General features: G+C 37.6%; 1 protein-coding gene across 1 annotated transcript in view; it reads left to right on the top strand.

Annotated features, from left to right (window-relative positions):
- LOC145695123 (putative ATP-dependent RNA helicase DHX57) overlaps nt 1-19,291 on the top strand; it is a 121,195-nt gene that overhangs the window by 94,930 nt on the left and 6,974 nt on the right. Inside the window, exons 15-17 of the mRNA XM_081772045.1 lie at nt 2,394-2,615; nt 3,598-3,774; nt 8,341-8,574. Of these exons, the coding sequence (XP_081628171.1) occupies nt 2,394-2,615; nt 3,598-3,774; nt 8,341-8,574 (633 nt within the window). The remainder of the gene's footprint in view (nt 1-2,393; nt 2,616-3,597; nt 3,775-8,340; nt 8,575-19,291) is intronic.

The following is a 19,291-nucleotide window of genomic DNA, read 5'->3' as shown; positions in this document are numbered from 1 at the left end:
AAAGAAAGAAAGAAAGGAAAAAAAAAAAACAGTAACGAGTTTGACATTTCATAATCATTTGTGTCCTACAAAATTATTTAACTTAATTTTAAATACTTTACTCACAAGGAAACATTTCCGATTTAGTGAATTCAATTTCTGAAAATGATTGCTAGCACTGGATTCAGCATCAAAAGAAACAGAGGAAAAGAGGGTGTTTAGTGGCAGACCATATACATGGTGGGAGATAAGTAAGGGCAAAGTGCGAAGATAGAACGTAGAAAATATCTAGAAATGCCATGTTAATTTTGAAACGAATAGAGGGATTAAGGTCAAATGTTGAATATGAGGAATGCATGTAGAGCTCCACTGAATAGGCCTAATATGAATCATGGGAAACATCTGAAAAGCCGCCATGTTGGAATTAGCGCAAGAAGAATATACAGGAAATGGGTCATGTGACACATGGCTCTTGACGCACACCGTCTAATGAAATCAATAGTGGCCAATACAGTTCGAGACCTTTGTAACAGGAGGCGTTTGATGCTATGGCAATGTAGCAATACTATCGTAAAGGTGACGTGAATGAGGAACAACCACGAACGTGAATGAGGCCACTTTCCAGCCAACAAACGTCCCGATCTACCCAATATTCGTTCATATGCTGGCAAAAGTGCAAATATGACCAAGGACAACGTGAAAAGAGTTCATGACTGACGTTTTCTGGCCTTCCATAGAGCAGACAAAACTGCTGGTGCTCGTTGATTCATAAAGAACCAATAAAGATAAAGAGGGTGCAGAAACCGGACAATGTTGAACTTACCCGACTCCTTATTCCTGGTGGTTGCACGTCACTCATATAACCGTTGGATGTGTTCTTCTTCCGTCCGTATAAGAATTTCGTAGAATATATAACAGACATCGTTTTTCTGTCATGTGACTTCAAAATATGGCAACTGGACAACTTCATTAACTTGCAATCGCACACCCACTTCCAGTTTACACCATCAAGGTTCCAAGCTATGATTAGATTTGATTTCTATAAAACTGGATATTTGCAAACAGCAACTGGCGCATTCATGACACCTGGCGACTACTGCTTGAATTTCAATACTGGAGACAACTGTGACGAGCCCGGTTGTCCATCTTTATCGATTTTCAAATGTGCCTACTGTTGTCTTCATTTTTGTATCAATCACACAATCATTCTTAAGTTCCATAACAGTTTCAATTAAACAGAGGTCTCAAACTGTATTGGCCAGTATTGATTGCGATAGACAGTGTGCGTCAAGAGCCATATATATCACATTACCCTTTCCCGTATATTCTTCTTGCGCTAATTCCAACATGGCGGCGTGTCCCCCATGATTCACATTACGTCTTTTCAGTGGAGATCTACATGCATTCCTCATATCTAGCATTTGACCTCAATCCGTCTATTCAAAAAGTGGAAAATAATTGATGTTGCCAATTCTGTACAAACTATTTATCCAAAGTGAATTTCTCAATTGATTGTGTAAAACTCACTTGGTTATATATCTATTAACAGGCACAATTAACAACAATGCAATTTGAAGTTAATACAAAAAAAAAAAAAAAGTTAACTAGCCTCATTTCTCGTATATTTATAATGTTTATTAATTTGTAAATAGAAACATGGTAATATTGTTCATGATATATTGAAATTTAAGTGTTTATTTGATTTTGGAAGGATTTTGAGGATATATATATGGAAGGTATTGTCAAATGTACTACTGTGATGGGTTCCATGTTTTGGGACAGGTAGATAGGGAATTTGAGTTCTACAGGATTATTGGCTATTGTTGATGCGAATCGGAAAAACAGTTCGAGTTTAGCTAGTATGAAAGTCTGGACAGTGGGTGTATTTAAGCTTGTAGGTGAGAAGAATCGCAGCGACCGGAATGACGCAAAGTGTATGTTGTCATCGTGATGGGGTATTGGATGGTCGAACTGGTATCGAAGAGGAAATATTTTACATCTTTGTGACATTTCCTTGTTGAATATATGAGGTCTTTCAAGGAACCAGTCCTCACAGAGCAAGAACGAGTGAAGAGAGCTTTGGTAAGCTATTTTATGGCGAGTCGAGGAAGCACTTCATTTGAGGGATGAATATAGGATAAGCAAGACTCGTTAATGTCTGTTGGAAATGCAGGCTGGGATGGTATTAGGTAAGAATCCAGTGTGGAAGGTTTTTACTTTTTTCTTTCTCCTCTTTCTTTTGTGGCGTATATTGCACAACTAGTATGTATGTGCCATCGTTTGCAGAACAGTCTAGCATTGGATATACGAATCAAAATGGAAGAATTATGTTCAGTTTATTCCATATTCATAACACAGTTAAGCAATTTATTGGTTTTAGTTTGTTTTGTTTCAATTTTTTCTTTTCTCTTCAGAGTTGGTTAAAAGCCTGTGAATCAAGTTATCATGCTGGAAAGATTTATGCAGAAGAAAATTGTCTTTCAATCAGGACTCTGCAGTCACTAGCTGAAATAAAACAACAGTATGTAGAATTACTATCGAGTATTGGATTCGTACCAAAAGAGGTGGATCTTCAAGATATGCGCCGTCGTATGCGCACAGGAGGTGATCATATACTTGCAGTCACTGGCCCAAAGGTTAGTTGTTTTGGAAAAAGGTTTCTAGCGAAATGCCCAAATAAAAAATTGAGGAATCTTTGTGACCACATTCTTATAATGTACCACATAAAATGTGCTACATATAACTTTGCTTAACGGGGGTATGTTTTCCAAATTTAATCTAAGGGTTTATTACACTCTTATTTAAATTTTGTACACAGATTTTTAAAAATTTAAATGTATAATATTTCTTGTAGAAACTTTTTAACATCTTATGTTATCAGGTAGTTAAACAACAAGATTTAATCAACGTTACTGGAAATATGTTACTTCTAATATGCTTACTGCTTTTGTTCGATGTAATTAACATTCTACAAAGTATTCCATAATACAGCTGCTTCCCTTAGTACGGGATTGATTCGTTCCGAGGAATGATTACGTATCACGAAAACGCGTAAAGTCAATTGATTTTGCATAACATAAGAATAGGTGTAGAGTTTAAAAGGAAGAAAATAACTAAAATTTCAATCCTTGCAATGAAATCCTTTAACTGTAAAATTATACAAAAGTACAGTATGTATTATAGCGAAAACGTGTAGAGTGAAATCGCATATACCTGTATTATTTTTGACATAATAAAAGGAAAAAATGAATGCTAATTATTCTTGTTTACGTAAAAGAACGTCCATATTTACGAAACTTTAAAGAAACATTTTAGTTGAGTCAACATTTATTTTTTTACTAAGCTAATACTTTTCATAAATGGGATGACTTAACCAAATCCTTACTAAAGATTTTAGAACTATGTTTTTCTTAATCGAAGAAAGTAATACATTTAGTCCGGCTTCAGATAGGGTAAGTCAAGTACGATACTCACATTTGTTTCGCCCTACTGTGATATTTACCGGTTTTATTGTATTTTTAATTTATTATTAGTATTTCGGAGATTAATTTCAGCAATGTTCCAAATAAAATGTGAACTTTATGTAAGCTAAATTGTGTATTCTATTGTATATTTTAGCTAAATGCCAATGGAGATAATATGAAACTATTAGCTGCAATTCTATGTGCAGCTTTGTATCCAAATGTTGTGAAGGTGTTATCACCAGAAAAATCATTTGCACAGAGTAAAGTTGGAGCAATACCTAAGTTACCAAGGCCCGAAGATTTGAAATTGAAAACTAAAGAAGATGGATACGTAAGTGTTTATAGTTATAAAGTGTATAGCATGTATGCACATATATGAAATGTATACGCTTCTGCTCTGTATACATTTGTCCTATATTAATTTGACTTAGTACTTATTGTGACAGTTTGATGTATTATACATACAGTATATTGTACTTTCCAACGAACTTAAAAAGTTCGTTACGGAATTCTCTATGTTTGTGTTTGTCTGTTATTTGCGAATTTTTCAATTTTGATCCCTTCATTCGATACAGCGTCAAAAACTAGCTAAGAAAGTGATGGAATTTTTTGCGTCACTCTTACCATTCCGGAGATATTTGCCCAAAAATTTTCGATTTCGGTGGATTTAAGGAGCCATATCTCGGGAACCGTAAGTTATAGAGAAGTCATATTGGTGTTGATCAATACCTAAGAGGCGGTGAACATTTTGGTACCAAATAGTAATCGGTGACCACTGGCCAACTGGCGACCATTCTCCAGATATTGGCCAAAAGAGTTCGGATTTCGGGAAATTTAAGGAGCTAAATCTCCGGAACCGTAATTCATAGAGTGAAAAAGTGATTTGACTGGACCGAGACACGAACCCAGGATCTCCGGCATACCGTGCCGATGCGTTAACCACTACGCCACCTAGTCCGCTTTCTAGAACAACCAAACACACACTCACTCCTGCAGTTAGCTGCTGTGCGTGGACAATCCAGTATATTGGAATGAAATTTCAACCGTCGAAAAGTGTTCTCAATATATGAACACTGGATTGTCCAGCACGGGAGCTAGGCTGTGGTACAAGCCATGTGGTCTGAGTGAAGAGCGCCAACTGGAGGAGTGAAAGAGTGTTTGGCTGTTCTGGGAAGCGGACTGGGTGGCGCAGTGGTTAACGCATCGGCACGGTATGCCGGAGATTCCGGATTCGAGTCCCGGTCCAGTCAAATCACTTTTTCACTCTTGTAAGTTATTGAATTCACACCTACAGAGGATTTGGTGTGTAAATATAAGTTTAAATCGGTTGTTTCCTCCTTTCATAATTATAGAGAGATATTTTGCGAATTTTTCAATTTTGAGCCCTCCATTTTGAGCATGTGTTTTCGTAAAACAACATATCGTTCAACGTTGTAATAGAACTCTTAAACAAAACCTGTGGAAAAAATTTAGTACTCAAGGAAATTATAAATCGACATATACATTACAAGAATTCTTTAATGAGTATATTTAGTACATAGAACAACTTGTATAAACCCTGTAGAAGTTAATAAGAAAAATTAATTATTAAAGTTCGTTCTGGTAATGCTCTTGGAGCACTCTCAACTGATTTATGTTATCCCTTTCCGCACGGGAGTAGAAATTCTTAGATTATTTTCATAAAACCGGTTTTTCCATACTACATGAAACATGTTTAGAACATTGTAGGTTCTAAGAAAGTGAACCCGCACAATTGTGCGTATTAGATTTTAATTGCGCCAGAAATCAAAACAATGGATCCGCATGAGTGTGCGGGTTAGGTTGCATTTGTGATATCAGTCAAAATAGTAGACCCTCACTTTGTGCTCGTTAAATGTTAGCAAATTGATATGCATTACACCAAATAATTTGTTTATCAAAATACTAAAAGAAAAGTACATTTTTGCTTCTGGGTTATTATATTAGAACTACTGTAAGTACTTCAAATGCCACAATGAAATATTTTTATACAGTCTTATTTTAATCTTAGAAATTGAAGCAGTTCTTTTCTTTCGACAAACACAAGTAACAATCACATTTTCCTTATCGGGTCTTTGTTCTGCTGTTACATCCTTCCAGTTTACACATTCTTGGTGATTTGATGTCATCTACTGTTGGCAAATGATCATATCCGTCGTATCGCGTATCTGCTACAGGTCTGTTGGATGGTATGTAGAATTTTCTTTTTTTTTTTTTTTTTTTTTTAAAAAAAATCTCCTCTGTGGAGAACAATCTGCCTTAGCGTTTGTACAGGATTCGTCCACAACTCTTTTAAATCCACATCACATATCTATTTCTAGGTCACATTCTTGAACAGGGCAGGATTAAGGGGGAGGGCTTAGGGGGGATATAGCCCCGGGCCTTCAGGTTGACAGGGGCCTCTACTCTGATCAAAATCTCAACTGACTATCTAAAAAGAATCATGAAGATACAATCATGATTATACAATAAAATGTGACCAAAATATGAAACATATTCCCTTAACTTTCCTCCTGTACTTTCACAGAAATGTGTTAGGTGAAGTCAGCAGGGCCACATATTTTTTTCTAGCCCCGGGCCTCTAGGTGAGTTAGTCCAGCCCTGTTCTTGATCTATGTCTTCAAGAATTGCAGGCAGTCATTTATCATTTCTCGCTGCTATCTGATTCATCTAATAATTTTATGACGTCAGTATAATATAGTCCTACGGAAAAAAAAAGAGATTACTGTGTAATTTAATTGCTTGGCTGCAAGGTATTACCATTCACATTGTCAAATGCTAGTATTTTTTAATTGTTACAAAAGAAACTCATAGTCTACTCAATAGAATAAAGTGAAATAATATCTGTTCAAATTATCTTCAATTAAATATGAACAAAGTAAACTAAAATGGGAATTAAAGTGAGGTCCTTTACTATTGTAGTACGTTCCAGACGAGGCCCGTGGTAGCCACTAATTGTGGAGCGACATAAAAAATTTAGTGCAAAATATTCTCAAACCAATACTTTGTACACATAAAAATTGACTTGATATCGGGCCAGGAAAATTTTGGAGAAGGTAACTCCTCTTTGCAGGAAGCGTGTACATAACATTAAAACATTATCCTAAAATTACAGTAAATTTAAGTATTTTTAAGATGCTATATTTGATGAAAACGCTCAAGTAGAATCTAGTGTTTCTGTCGATCATATTATGTACAAGACAAGAAATAAAGCCTAAGCCACACAATCGTGCTACTTGCATTTTCTAAATTACATACCATAGAACAAACGATTTTACTACATTGTTAACATATTAAAATTCTTTAGACATTTGAGTCACAAAATACACTGACATAAAGTATTGAAGCAACAAAGAAGATAAAAAATAAAAATATTTACCTTTACGAGCCATGCCGCCTTCAGTTCAGCTAAATGAAACCCTTCAAAATCCACATGGTTTGCTAAATTGCAACGAAGGAACAAATTAAATTCGTAGGGCGGAACTCGCACAATCGATCCAAGCCGTAATGAGCGTGAAAAATGTAAAATTCTCGCTTGTATAATACAGAAAAGCTACCCGCACGATTGTGCGAGTACGGTCGGAAAGGGTTATATCATTTATTTTTCTGAGTTTTGTATCATGAACTATTAATAACAATATAAACAGAAATGAAACCATAAAATCCCTAATACCATCAACAGGCTGCACTAAAGTCTTAAATGTAGGTTACGTATAGTGTCTTCAATTTCCGGAAAATTATATCATTGCTGCTACCACTTTTACTACTATTTACTGGGGTATTGACGTTGGTAGAAAAGTAAGCATATAATGGCAATATGGTGTTAAGAGGTTGAGCTACTTACATATACCCATTACAAATACTATATTGTCAAGATAAATAGACTATGAACTGATAGTAATAGTCAGTGTGATTTATTATAGTAAATTTAGTTCAAAATTCTGTAATTTAGAGCAGAGGATGAGTCCAAATTGTATTGAATAAATATAAGTTTTACGATGGTTATTGGTTTCCTGAGGTTAAAATTGATAGAGAAGGAAGTATCGTACGAAGTATTAGGTCCTGAAGTACAATTGACTTCCGGTACTGCTTATTGACGAGTTGTCCACTCAGTACAGAAATTTTCCTTTTAACACCAAAATAATCATATCACCTCCATCTCAAACTACTCCTCACCCTCCTCCTACCACTGCGTCATCTTCATCAGCTTACCATTCACGTATTTCAGTCACAGTTAATATGACTAATTTTCAACACACACACATTATTTCATGAAAGGTAGTTTGTGTTCTTTCTTCGAACGTTTCACTGAAACATATTCTTAGTTAAGGTGAATTTGCTCCCGTGTCTTAACTTGTAAAAACCGAAAGCAATATATCTCAACGGGAAAAGGTTGCTAAATGCAGAGCATATTTTAAACAGCTTTCAACTGAGGAAAAAAAAAAAAAAAAAAAGAAAGAAAAAAAAGAACTCGTTCTGACGGTTCCCTAGCAAGGAAAACTAAAAGTGAACGCATAGTATTAATAACAGCACAGATCTGGACGAATTTTGAAATGTGTAAAATAAATTGTTTTAATAAAACTTTCGAATGAAATATGTTATGCTATTATATGGAGAAATTCTAGTACTTCCCAGGTGTTAGACACAGAGTTAAGCTGTAGATCCACGTCTGATATAGCCTCACTGCTAAAAGAGACGCTAAACTCAAACCCAATGTAATCTAATTCAATGACATTTCTGTGTAGAATGTTACATAAGACTGATAGTCTCAAATGTTACTTTTTACATTATGACAGATAGTATTTGAGCTTGTTATGTGATTAATAAACATGTTATGTTCTTTTATTATTTTTTGTACTTTTATGTGTTTTGTTTTCAGGTATTTATTCATCCCTCTTCAGTAAACTTCCACAGTAATCATTTCAAGAGTCCATACTTGGTGTACCACGAGAAAATTAAAACAAGCAAAGTTTTCATCCGCGAATGCACTATGGTTCCGTGTCTTCCACTTATCCTTTTCACAGGCAGTGGTGTTAATGTTGAACTCCATAAGGGAACGTTCGTTATTTCTCTTGAAGATGGATGGATTAGATTTATAGTCCAATCACGTGAGGTAAGTTATTATTATTATTATTATTATTATTATTATTATTATTATTATTATTATTAATCGGTTACTGTGAACTTCTTTAAAAAGTAAACCAACTGAGCAGTGGCGGGAAAACCAGCTTCTCCCCCCCCCCCTTCGGCTTTGGAGTGTCAAGTGATTTTTCACTTCTAAAGGCATTTGTAAAGTTTTGATGTGAGGCAGAAATATTGCAGGAAAACTAACAATGAACTTATATCCAGTATATGTTTCGCATGCGGTATTATTGAACTTAATTTTAATATTTTACTCAGCACAAAGAATTCAAGCTTTTCGAGAAGTGGAAAGCAATTGATGTTGTCAATTGCACAACCTATTTCTTCAATTTTAATTTCTCAATCGATTCCGTAAAAATCATTTGACTACATACCCAATAACATACATACTTATCCATAGTGTAGTTTCCAAAAAGCCAAGTAATGGTGAAAAGTTAACTAGCTTCATTTCTTGTATAATTATGATATTTATTAACTTCTAAAATAGGGACACTATAATATTTTCAGGGTGCATTGGATTTCAAGTGTGTATTCGATTTCAGTCGTTTCTAAAGCAAATGCGCAATTCATTCCATCATTCATTTTCAGCCCCAAGACTTAGAAATCGGAATTATGAGTACGTGTGAAATCGGAATCACACGTACTCATACAGAGAATCAGACCCTCATATCCCATGCCGAAGACTGTGTTTGATAACCATGTACCCACGGGGAAGCTTCAAAATATGCATAAAGTTCCGCAAGTTTAGCGGGAACCGAATTTACTTAACTCCAATGTGTTCACCTTAATCCTGCCTTACGTGACTTGACAATTGGCTTTTCTCTACTTATTGTATTTTCTAATTTATTTGAATTACGAATGTAACGCTTAACATATTTGTGCTTCGTATGCGTGCTTTCACTGTAACATTTCCGAGATAAATCAATTTAAAATGTGGTTCAAGAATATCCATTCGTGCTTTAAATCCTTAGAATAAATTACATACACACACATCAAATATCAATAAATTCCGAAATTGTAAAGTGCATTAAGAAAGTATTTTACGTCTCCTTCATAAAAATTTGTATATGACCATCGTAAAGCTTACTGTGGAGTCCTCTTGTCCTCGAAACAGTATGAGTTAGTCTTTTTATTTTGTGCGAGTCAGAACAAATCCGTTTGTTTAGTTGCGTTAGCAAAGAAGTTACAGGCTTCGCCCTATTTCCTCTCTCCCGCCTGCCTCAAGTTGAAATAAAAGTGTGACTACGTTGTTTGTAAGGGCTGTTCTGTGAGGCAGAAAAAACACTAGAGAGAGTCAAGCCAGATTACGTGAACAGAATCCTGATTGATAATATCAAACATTGCAACTTACGCTATGTTTCTAAATTTTCCATGAACATAAATCAGGATTGCAGACTCATTAAAATACCCACCACAAACTTACTTTTCCGGGGATCGAACAAACCAGGAACCCCACACACCAGAGGTAAGCGCTCTACCACTGAGCCATTATGCCCCCCTTAAAAATTATGTTAAGACTAAAAGAAGTATTGCTCTGAGTGCAATGGATTACCAGTTACCTGTTGAAAACAAGCAACTCATGCGATGAAAGCGTTGTAAGTGATTAAGAACATATTGTAGTTCATTGGGTAAGGTGATAATCTAAGTGTATTTCCATTTCTTGAGGAACATAAATGAGTCTGGGGGTAAATTTTGAGGATACTTACTCGGAGCCTGTGATTGAGTTTGAGGAATGTTTCTGGACAGATAGACGGGAATTTCCAGCACTGTAGAAGTGTTGGTGTTTGTTAATATGTCTCGGAAGAGAATTTGTGAGAGAACTGAATTTCTTCAATTCAGAAGCCCCGACAATGGGTACATTTAGGAATATAAATGAAGTTGAAAAAATGGCAACAATAACCGGAATGTGTAAATTATCTCTGTGGTAAGATGTTGGAAAGATATCGACTATAGAATCAGATTTCAACTGGGTTTCTGACATTTATGGCGAAGGTGTAGATGTATTAAGTGTCAGTTTTCTTTATGAGATTGTAAATATGAGTTATCTTTAGGTAGCTCTGTCAAATTTTACAAGTGATTGCACCAATGATCTCTTCAAACTCTGTTCAAAAACTTGGGTCATTCCACACCAAATAATTTACTTGAAATACAGTTGTCCACCCCACCTTCTCAAATTTCTTTGAAATTCAGCTTCATATAGAATCTATAGGGAAGTATGAGAACCCCTATACTTTATTTTTCCAATATTATCTATGATTTATATTGCTCGTTTGATTTATCTGTGCATGCTGCAAAGTTGCGAACTAATTTCCTTGTTTACAAGTGACGTCAGCCACATGGCAGAGTAACTAGAGGTACTGGTTTTACTTGGGATTTCTTTCATAAGCAGGTTTTCAAGAAAACTAAAGGATATGCTAAACCGAATCAAATTTGATAGAAACAGTCATGTGCATACCCTAAGTTGTTGACCGCTAAATTTGTAAAACTATCCAACATGAGATAAAATATTGAACAGTGCAGGTGGCTGCTAACTTAATTTTCCCATACAACAATAGAAGTTAAAGCATATTAAATTGTATTAAAAAGGCATGAATTTAATACGTCTACAGCAGTGGTACAACCAGCAACATCATGAGGCTAATAAACTGCCATGTCGAGATGCAGCCGTACACTGACCGACTGAAATGTTTGCTGCATGGCTGGACAGATTTTCATGTGTTCTTGCGACATGATGTTAATTATTTTATTTCAGTACCCAGAGGTGAGTTGAATTGCATGGGAGACATATAACAAGCCACATTTCTTTAGTCGCACGACTTTGAAATATTGGGAAAATTAGTTAACAGATAGAAAGAAGTACTAAACTCACTTCCACTACAATTTGTGAAGAACTATGGCTGGCCAGATGTAACACGTTCAACTGGATGATGCGTGTTCAGCGCATCAACATTGAGGTATAATTATTTGTGACTTTCTGGACCTAAGTTCGCTACTTCACGTAGTTCTCCAATTGCTCCATGATGATAAAAAAAATGAAATGAAATCTTTATGTCCCAGTTTTATGTCCCATGATTATTCCTTAGAGGCTAAGGAAGACAATGATGATAGTGAAGAACTGGTGCAATGAAGAAAATACTAGAAGCGGGAGAACCCGAGAAAACCGAAGCAGTGATGGTTATCCATTACAAGGCCTAGTTGGCACCAGTTGGGATCGAACCAGGAACCCGCACACCAGAGGTGAGTGCTCTACGACTGAACCACCACGGTCTTTCATGATAATGGACCTACACCAGAAAATGTTAGTGATTCAAATGGTAGTAAAACCATGGACTACACACGCTATGAAGTCGTGTGCACTAACAATTCGGCGAAGCAGGAGCACAATACATTCAAAAAAAGCATCCTCTTTCTTTTTTTAATGCTCTATACTCGTACCCGAAGACGGTATATTTTTATGCATATGCTGACGAGAAGACGACAACTAATACAGTACATAACAAATTTGTTAAATTCTTATATATGATTAAAGGAGCTTCTACGAAGTAAGTTTTTTTAATATGACTTGTGATAATTTATAAGAAAAGTCGTATTATCGGGGATTACAAACGGAATATACTGCATATTGGTAGAACAGTTTTCTTTATGTCACTATACTAACAGAGTAAGGCTTGAGCGTGTCAGCCGCTTGTCTACGCCACTGATCTACAGTGTGGATTTATGCTTTGCACAGTATGGCTGAATAAACTATATCAATTTTAATAACAGTTCTCACACTTCTGTCTTCCGCACAAGGAGTTCTTTTTGTTGTTTCATTGAATGCAACATGTCAACTTTTTTTTTCTTTTTTTTCTACAAAGTTATAGCACTTTATATGTAGTTCTTCTAATATCGGAATGCATTACTTTGTGTGGCAGTTTGTGGATGTCTTTTATTTTCTATTTCAAATCACAACAATTACTTTAACAATATTAAAACCCAACAAACCAAGAAATGGACCGTGTGTATTGACTTTTAATGTTCTTACGTTCTGGCCACCCTGCAAAGAAAGGTAGAAATCCTCTCAGATCTTCCCTCGCGACAACTTTTTCAACTAATCGCACCATATAAAAACAGCAACAATTCACATCAAACACACAGCACGCACAAAACGCAGTGCCTCGTCAGATAGGTATAGTGGAATTACGAAATAAACTAACTTATCAGTAGCAAAACTGCCAAAAGGACATTAGTGCCCACTCATGTACTGTCAATGAGTCAAATGTTGCCATCATTAGGAAGAGTCTTGCGATTGTCATCAGGAGCCACAAGAAAGATTGACCTGTTTTTGTCCTCGAATTATGTCCTCTAAAACTGGTCTTGAAAGAAGAAAAAAAAAGTTGTTTTTTTTTAACTATGCGGTAACCGGCAATATGTTTCATTTCAGTTAAGTAGTGTATCATTATTAAAGGAAAAGTATTGAAATTCACTGGACATTTCTTAAAGATTTCGAAAATGTAGTGTAAAATTACATGAATAGATTCCTGACCCGTAAAACCCTATCCGAAGCATAGATGTTCATTTTAGTTCGACCTCACTCACCCTCGCCCTCGCAGTAGCAGTTGGCCCTCGCCCTCGTTCACCCTCGCCCTCGCCGTCGAAGCTTGTCCTCGCCCTCGCGCACCCTCGCCCTCGCGGCCAAAACTTGTCCTCGCCCTCGCGCACCCTCACCCTCGCCATCGAAGCTTGTCCTCGCCCTCGCGCAACCTCACCCACGCCATCGAAGCTTGTCCTCGCCCTCGCGCACCCTCACCCTCGCTGTCGAAGCTTCTCCTCGCCCTCGCACACCCTCGCCCTTTTCGTCGAAGCTTTTCCTCGCCCTCGCGCACCCTCACCCTCGCCATCGAAGCTTGTCCTCGCCCTCGCGCACCCTCGCCCTCGCGATAGGTGTTGTCCATTATCCTCGCTCGCCCTCGCCTTCGTGCTCAAAACTCTTCCTCGCCCTCGCGCACCCTCGCCCTCATATCATTGAGGGCGAGGGTAATTGAGGGTGAGGAGGCCTCGAGAGGGCCTCCTTCGTGAGGATCAGAGCATCAATTATTCAACCTATTTGTTGAATTATTTCCTTATCGTCAGTGGCGGATCAAGGGGGGCGATCGCTCCCCCCCAGAAGAGGAAACTTCTTTATTTTATATATACAAATAAAACGCATCCCAGAGTTTGGAGCTCTTAAAAGTAGCTCTAAGTAGCAGTATTACAACCCACCACCCCCACCAGAAGTCCGTCCTGGATCCGCCCTTGCTTAACATACGTCCTAAAGAAAGAAATCTAAACATATCATCGTATAACTTACTGTGGAACAACTGTTACAACTGTATAACTTACTGTACACTTAAAATGGAACAACTGTTACAATGGAGATCTCGGTCGATAGTGACGTTTACATCATTTATCAACAGTCTGAAGAGTGTTTCTTCCAGACATGTTTTTTTTGGGGGGTACTGCCCCCCGAAGCTCTGAGAGCCTCCCACGAAGGACACCAAAATAATACGTCTATAATATAATAATGAATAGAATAGTACCTGCAGTGCCGCCCCGGGATACTAAGTGTGCCCTTCCCCCCAGAACATTGTTTCTGAAAGACACACTGCTTATGAAGGACTTCTTTTCCTGCGAAATGTTATCTTAATTAGTTCCAAAGCGGCTGACTAACATATCGAGTCCTTGTAAGAAGAAATGAATATGAAAGTACACTCGGATAGGTTAATTTTTGAGCCATTTTTCGTGGCAATTAAAACGCAACTCCTGTAGCTTTCTTAACTGCACGGGAAGACAACTAATACGTACTCACGGAACGGCAAATATTTTATGGCACCATTTTCATTCTATGAACCTTAATACATACAAAAACTTTATATTTCCAAATGAAACTATATAGCGACATTAATGGGTCATTTCAAAAGAGGGGGGTAACTGTCCCCCTTTGCCCCCCTAATCGCCGCCCATGCTATGATGTGTGGCACATTTGTGCGAAATTAATAATAATATGATTAAACTGTTTACCCACAACAAAATTCTGCTCGTTTTGCTGAAGTGGCTTTTCCTAAGTTTTATATGTTTCATATAGTCTATCCTACAGTTTTTTTCAGGCCTTTTTTTTTTAATTTGTCCAAATTTATATTTCTCCTTTTACCACACAATCGTTCAATACTTGCTCTATAATATTTACAATCAGTATATCATCCTGTAACGTATTTTATTCCTAATAAAAATCATTGAACAACACAACATACAAACCCTATCTCACTGGCTTGCACGCGAACCTTTGGTGCATGGGGTCCTGGGGACAATTCCGAGTGGGATAACATTGAACGACAGTGGATCGAATTCCGCGTTAAACCTATAGGTCCACTTCTCATATAGCCTCGCCGACGAAAGAGGACGCTAAACGGCAATCAGTCAACAGTTGCAAATTTCGGCTGCATAAACAACTTATGTCTTGTGGAACTTATTAAATTTATTTTGTTAAAGCAGCTCTTTTAACAAAATTTCAGTATTAACGTGTCAGATATTTCTATTTAAGGACAAGAAAAAACATATTATTTATTTTGTAACTAAATAATAGCTCTACCCACGTAGATTATAAAAACAGAAACAATGAAAATCGATACAATAGTGACTGACATTATTTTAACAAATATCGATTCAGATAATAGTTTGGGCTGTCACAAAACTATGAAAATTCCGATTAATTGTAACAACTTCATCACTGGTGGACATTGGAGGAGGATGTATGCTATTAATCAGCCCATTTCATGGGCATCCAAACTCACGAGCCCAACGCTCGCTAGGTCGGCATTCGCGCTCAACCGTTCTTGGGTTCAATAACTAAGCGCTACCCCGAGCGCCAATGAAATAAGTCAGCGCGAGTCCAACTGATGGAAGTGAGCCCGAGCACGATTCCCAAAGGAATAAATGAGCGAGAGCCCAGTTGAAAAAAATGAGCCCGAGTCCGAGAGAGTCCAGAGCAAAATGGCCATCTATGAACCAAAGTCATTCCATCAAGTCTTATCCATCTGATCTATTGCATTCTGATGGTTCTCTCATTGATTGTGTTTGTTCAGATATCAGCGCTCTTGTCATTTACAGCTGAATGACGTGAGTGACTGTCTGTCTGTCTACCAACACTCTTTAAACATGACAGTGTAGTAGACACTTCTTATCTAAAACGTCTCCAACACAGGGAGGGCAACAATGAGCCACACTTACTTCTTACTGTAGCGCTATTTCTACCCGGAAACTTTCATGGGAAAAATCAAATATTATTCTTATTTGCATTATTATTTTTAATAATTATGTACGTACACAAGAGAAATTTAATTGAAAGGAAAAATATGATTAATGTATAACCTTGCTATGACACTAACTTTTCATCTAGGGGACATGGCAGATGATATTTTCAATTTTGCCTCTCTCCAAAAGAGGTCAAAGAGCAAACTCCAAAACAGTTGCTTTTAAGGAAGCTTGTCCTCCTCCCTCGCGTGCCCTTGTTCTCCTGAAGGAAGTTGTCTCTAGCCATCGTGCACCCTCGCTTCCGCAGTAACACTTGGCCCTCATCCTCGTTCACCCTCGCCCTCTTCGTCGAAGCTTTTCCTCGCCCTCGCGCACCCTCACTCCCGCCATCGAAGCTTGTCCTCGCCCTCGCGCATCCTCACCCTCGCTGCCGAAACTTGTCCTCGCCCTCGCGCACCCTCGCCCTCTTCGTCGAAGCTTTTCCTCGCCCTCGCGCACCCTCACCCTCGCCATCGAAGCTTGTCCTCGCCCTCGCGCACCCTCGCCCTCGCTACCGAAACTTGTCCTCGCCCTCGCGCACCCTCGCCCTCTTCGTCGAAGCTTTTCCTCGCCCTCGCGCACCCTCACCCTCGCCATCGAAGCTTTTCCTCGCCCTCGCGCACCCTCGCCCTCGCTGCCGAAACTTGTCCTCGCCCTCGCGCACCCTCACCCTCGCCATCGAAGCTTGTCCTCGCCCTCGCGCACCCTCGCCCTCGCAGCCAAACCTTGTCCTTGCCCTCGCGCTCCCTCGCCCTCGCGTCACTGTGGGCGAGGGAACTTGAGGGTGAGGATGCCCTCGAGAGGGCCACCCTCGCGAGGGTGAACATCTCTGATCCGAAGTATTCACAAGTTAACCAAAGTCATTAATATGTATATATAATCTCTCTGTGTGTGTGTGTGTGTGTGTGTGTGTGTTTGTGTCTGCCCACAGAATATTGATGTATGTATCATATGAAAGAACATACAATGGTCTGTTGAGGGAGTTTAAAATGTCGTTGATTATCTACTGTTAGCGATCGACATAAGAAATAATGTACATTGTGAGTTAAAAGCCCCAGGATATCCTTTTCCTCCAAAACAGGAGATGTCGTCCATTTCAAATTCACCGTTGCACATCGGGATAAGAGTCCTTTGTTTGTGTACTTAGCATGGTTGCATTCGTGAGTTTCCTCTCGTAGATGTATGCATAACGCACTTTAATTTAAATGCTGAGAGTGAAATGAACAATGAAAGGGGAAATGTTGTTGAGACCTAAAACTTCTACTGATGAAAGAATGAAAGCTTAGGCAGCATTCACGAAAAGTCGAACGCACAGTACACACCGTTTGTCAGTCAGATACCAATTCTATGGATTCTGCACACAAGTAAATGGCACCCATTTAAAATCCAAATACAACAAAAACTTTGCAAGACAGCCCTAACAGATTTGGGGTTGTGGACAGATATGAAAAGAATCATTTCCTAAGGCCATTCTGTTCAATAAAACTGTTCTTTGTCAGTGGATAGGTTAACTGTCAATAGTTTGTAGTGAACTTAGCTTCCACTGGACAGACCCTCCAAAGAGGCTGCTTCAGAAAATATTACCGTGTGGTATGGCAAATGAGGGCACCTGATTTATTTTATCGGCGTTAATCCATACTATCCTCAATGTTGTGTGGTAGTTGGAAATTCTACAGGAGGCAATGTTTCTTCTCAGCTAAATGACGATAAAAGCTTTGTATATTACTTTCAAGGATGTACGAGCGTACATCAGTGGCTCATTGTGCAATTTCTTGAGTATTGGATTGGGCGCTAGGATCTAACTGATGGATCCAATGGAATGAGGCTCACCGCTTGATTAAGTTTTTAATTCCAAGAAAGTGAAAATAGTTGTCAAGATGTTGCAAGTTTGTTGTTCAAGTTATAGATTTTGATGGTTATGCGAAAAGATTCAAAATGAAGAATGCTACATTAAGTACTAGTCAAGTAAAAGAGAGTATTAAGATGGTGATACGATTGGGAGACTAAGGTTCAGAATAGAAATTATAAGATACAAGACGTACTGATTGTTATGCTCATAATAGCATCTAATCTAGGAAAGTCATACCAATAGAAGTCACCGTTAATACGATAACGACCAACCAGCATGATTATATCGTTCCTCCATAATCCGTATTATATATCCGTAATTCCACGTTACTTTATATATTCATCATTCAGATCTGTTTGTTTTTCCTATTTATGAAAGGGAAATGTCTCAGTCTGTTCGTCATGCAAATTCCTAATAGAAATAATCACGCTAATAGTGTCGTTGCTTACCTGTTTGGCGCCAATAGATGTCGCTAGCATCCAGGTAACTTGTCGATTTAAAAAATATTTCGACAGTATGAATTAGATGTTTAAAACTATATTGTTTCAATTTAGTTATTTAAAATAGGACAAGAGTCTAACCATGTTAAGATTCGAGGATTAATTTTTGTGTACTTCTACCGTAATATATTGCGATGGCTTAATTTCAATTTAAACTGAATTGTTTCAATAATAATTAAATCCTGAAAAATGTTCCTTTCATGTGTTTTTTAGCCTATTTTCCAAGTTCTTCTCACTGGCACTTTTATTCAGGACTTAGGCTTTAAACTTTCTTTTACGTAAGTCTTCACATAATTTTTGTAACAACAGTGGTATGTTTATATATACAGAATTTTCTCGATACAATATAAATTGGTTACTAAATCACTTTATATATATATATATATATATATATATATATATATATATATATATATATATATATATATAAAACCTTGTTCTGTAATCCTTTACATTGCATATGCATAATGAGGGATAGTTGCGAACTGAACATGAACTTGCTTTGCTGTTTGTTGTTAGGACAAAGACCTGTAAGCATTTGTGAAACATCGTGTTGGTGAACAAATTAAAAAATAAATAAATAAATGTTAAATTGTCTTCCATGAGAATGCCAAGTATACTGTAAGTTACATGACACGCTGAACTTACTGCAAAAGTTGGGTTGCGAGGTACTGAAGTCACAGCATTACTCACTAGACATGAATCCTTGGGACTACGATTTGTTTCCAAAAGTGAAAACACTACTATACTGAGTGACTTTCTCAATATCTTTCGAATTGTAGGGCACACACATACCATATTTACTGGAATGTAAGCTTCACTTTATTTTAGTGTCGGCTTTGAGAATCCGTTAATTATGCGGATACATCGGTATAAGATCACTACAGAAAATTCGCGCAACTATGAAACATCAAACCAAACTTTGGCACGTCATTGGTTGCATAACGATTGACTTGTTAGAAGTATCTTTCCAAATGGAGCTACCGGTAATACCTCTATCCACTCTGAAAGACTATGCTTTATTTATGTAC

This window comes from Thermobia domestica, chromosome 9 (assembly GCF_964235325.1).
Source record: "Thermobia domestica chromosome 9, izTheDome1.hap1.1, whole genome shotgun sequence".
NCBI lineage: Eukaryota > Metazoa > Arthropoda > Insecta > Zygentoma > Lepismatidae > Thermobia > Thermobia domestica.
This window is presented reverse-complemented; position numbering and strand designations above follow the sequence as displayed.